At 38.2% G+C, this 3,588-nt stretch overlaps 1 protein-coding gene across 3 annotated transcripts in view; it reads right to left on the reverse strand.

Moving 5' to 3' along the window:
- CFAP97 (cilia and flagella associated protein 97) overlaps window positions 1-3,588 on the reverse strand; it is a 37,616-nt gene that overhangs the window by 8,598 nt on the left and 25,430 nt on the right. For all 3 annotated transcript variants that reach the window (XM_017506918.2, XM_017506919.2, XM_017506917.2), the window contains exon 3: window positions 1,775-2,040. In XM_017506918.2, coding sequence (XP_017362407.1) covers window positions 1,775-2,040 — 266 coding nt within the window. The remainder of the gene's footprint in view (window positions 1-1,774; window positions 2,041-3,588) is intronic.

Genomic DNA, 3,588 nt, shown 5'->3' on the forward strand with positions numbered 1-3,588 from the left:
TCTTTGTGTTTTCTGAGCCTCATGAGTAAGGCTGCTGAGTACCACCTCCACTGGATCAAAATTAACACCTGGTGCACTTCCTAAAGCAGCTTTTTTCTTCTCCACAACTGCCCGCTCAGTGTCTCTTTTACTCTTCTATAACTACGGTAACTGTCAGACTGCTCTCAGGATATAATACCTAACATTTGTAAAATAGTATGCATGATGTAATTGCTTATTAAATGAGATAGGCCCAGAGCCCAGTGCAAGGGCGCAAACAAAGGAAGTAATCCCAAGTGTTTGTGACATACAGGAATTTCAAATGTTCATGAAACATGAATGAACCTTGAATACTGCTGAAGTGATGTGTGGAAAGCTATCATGTAGCTCAGGTCCTACCAACCTCATTTCACCTAGCTTCGTTTTCTGTTCCTTGCCACATGCAGGGTCATCCTCCTGAAGGGTTCAAGACTGCTGTTTTTGTAAACAGTAATCCCTAGCTTCCCAGTTCTTGGGGTTAGTATGATAACAAAGAAATGTGCAAAACAGTTGTTACAAGTTTAGGTAAGTATATGGTTACATAGGACTACACTGGTAACATAAAGAGGGTTAATTTTCAAAAGGGTCTTAATAATTTTAATAGCTTTCTAAATTATTTTAGCTCTGTGTTTACATGTTCATTAAGGGTCTAATTCTAGTTTGAAAGACTACCCAGGTTTAAAATCTCAGCCTAGCTGCATATTTAGTAGCTCTGTGCTAAATGAAGCCTCAGTTTTTTCATCTGTAAGATGTGGATAAAAATAGTTATCTACTTCCAAGAATTGTTGTCAGAATTCAGTAAGTTAATATTTGGAAGGTACTCAGAACAATGTCTAGTGTTTAGTAAGAGCTCAGTAAATATCAGCAATTATTATGATCTAAATGTTATGAAAAAAAATCCTGTGATAATATTTTATACGTGAAGATTTTCAACAGTTCCCATATTTATTTTCTTAGAATATAAAACTATATGATTTGTAATAATCAATGTTTCATATATTTAAGTAATAGACTAATAATTTGGCCTATTCGAGATGTACTGATCCTTTAGAATAAATTATATCCAATTTATTTTAGCTTTCCAGGACATAATAAAGTAGAGATTTGCTAGTGACTAGTTACTTCACAGAAGATACACTGTATCTGACCCTTGGATACCATTTCCTGTTCTACGGTAGTGATTTAATTGACCTAGTCAAATAAATAATGAAGCTTTCAATATTTTCCTTTAATGGTTTTTGTTGTTGTTTTTTTTTTGAAATGGAGTCTGTCTGGCTCTGTTGCCCAGGCTGGAGTCCAGCGGTGGAATCTTGGCTCACTGTAACCTCTGCCTCCTGGGTTTGGATGTTCCTCCCACCTCAGCCTCCGGAATAGCTGGGACCCCACAGGCACGTGCCACCACGCCCAGCTAATTTTTGTAATTTTGGTAGAGCTGGGGTTTTGCCAAGTTGCACTGTCTGGTCTCAAATTCCTTGCCTCAAGCAATCTGCCCACCTTGGCCTCCCAGAGTGCTAGAATTATAGGCATGACCCACTGCAACTGGCCAATGGTCTCTTAATATATAGTTTCCTGGATAAAAAGAATACATATTGTTATCTCCCAGACTTACAGCACATCATATGTTTCATACCATATATATCCGTGCCTGCTTTTATGTAATGAAGTTTGAAAATTTGGCTATATTTAGATTTCCTGTGAGCTGGATGTACAAATCAGTGTAAACACATTTTCTTTGATGACTATGTCAGTTACTTACCAAGTTTTCTCTCTCAATCCTTTGTTGTTCCTTCTGTCTGTTGAGAGCGCTGTGATATAACTTTGGGGGATGATCAGCCGATCTAGGAATTGTACTTTTGCTTCCTGGTTTTTCTGCCTGTCTTGACAGTTCTTTCAAAAGCCTCTGATTTTCCCGATCGATCTGTCTTACCTCTTCTCTTGTGAAAGAGTAGTTTTTCCCAGGTGCCATTGGAGGCTGATCAAAGTGATGTTTTTGTGGTCCTTTTTTATCTAACTGCAGAAAAGCTACAGAAAAGAACAAAAAAAGGAAAAATGGTCAAACAAAATAGGTATGTGGTACATGCTTTTTTGTTTTTGTTTTTGAGATGGAGTTTCGCTCTCGTCGCCCAGGCTGGAGTGCAATGGTGCAATCCTGGCTCACTGCAACCTCCACCTCCCGGGTGCAAGCAATTCTCCTGCCTCAGCCTCCCGAGTAGCTGGAATTACAGGCGTCCGCCACCATGCCCGGCTAATTCTTGTGTTTTTAGTAGAGATGGGGTTTCATCATGTTGGCCATGCTGGTCTCAAACTCCTGACTTCAGGTGATCCACCTACCTTGACTTCCTGAAGTGCTGGGATTACAGGCATGAGCCACCGTGCCCAGCCCTGTGATACATGCTTTAACCCTTAAAAATATGTATTAGTTCATGAAAAATTGTGTATGAAATAATACTAATGACATCTAGATTTTACAACTGTGTAGAGAAAAAATTAGATGTAGCTTAGTATTTTATGCTCACTAGGTTCCTTAGGCATAAAAGCTACACATGAAACAAAGTTATCTTAAAAAATGTATATAGTCCTGGTTTTCAGGCAGATATGATATGATTTACAGACAACGCCTTTGTTATACCAATTTTATCCTTCCCTACAGCAGTTTAATAGCTGGAAAGGTTAGAAACCTCTGCGTGGAGGCCACTTAATACAATACTTAATTTAGGTACAGTTTTTCTTATTTGGAAGGCATAGTTCAAAAAAAAAAGTCCTCAGCAATGACTGAGGGAAACAATGCAAAAACTAGCTCAGAATATTCCAAAACTATCAACCAGAAAATATGCTGCATTTGTAAATCGTAATATTGTCATTAAAACAAATACTTCTACTGTAAAAGTCAAACATTTTATTGCTGATTAAACATAAAGGTGTTTTTAACTAGTAACAATATTTTATATACTATAAAATTAAATTTGTATCAATATGCTTACTTCTTAAATTTCCGTATCACAACTATCAATAAGCGTAACTATTACCAAACATTTGTAAAAAACATCCAAAAGTATTAAACTTGCTGAATGTTTCAGGTTAGGTATGTACTAAAAAGGAATGCCCTGAGGCTGGGCGCGGTGGTTTGCAGGGTGGCCTGCAATCCCAGCACTTTGGGAAGCTGAAGGGGGTGGATGCCTGAGCTCAGGAGTTTGAGACCAGCCTGGGCAACACGGTGAAACCCCGTCTCTACTAAAGTACAAAAAAATTAGCCGGGCATAGTGGCGTGCGCCAGTAGTCCCAGCTACTTGGGAGGGTAAGGCAGGAGAATTGTTTGAGCCCAGGAGGCGCAGGTTGCAGTGAGCCAAGATCGCCATACTGCACTCCACCCCAGCCTGGGTGACAGAGTGAGACTCTGTCTCCAAAAAAAAAAGAAATACACTATATCAAATTAACAGACAGGAATATTTGATTTGGTTTTTAAACAATATTTTAAAATTAGCCATTATTTGTTTTTATTTGACTGTCCTTATGTTAATTTTTTAAACATGTTTAGCATTTTATGCTGTGGCATTTTTTTTTTTTTTTTTT

Source organism: Cebus imitator, unplaced genomic scaffold (genome assembly GCF_001604975.1).
Source record: "Cebus imitator isolate Cc_AM_T3 unplaced genomic scaffold, Cebus_imitator-1.0 Scaffold365, whole genome shotgun sequence".
In the NCBI taxonomy this organism is placed as follows: Eukaryota; Metazoa; Chordata; class Mammalia; order Primates; family Cebidae; genus Cebus; species Cebus imitator.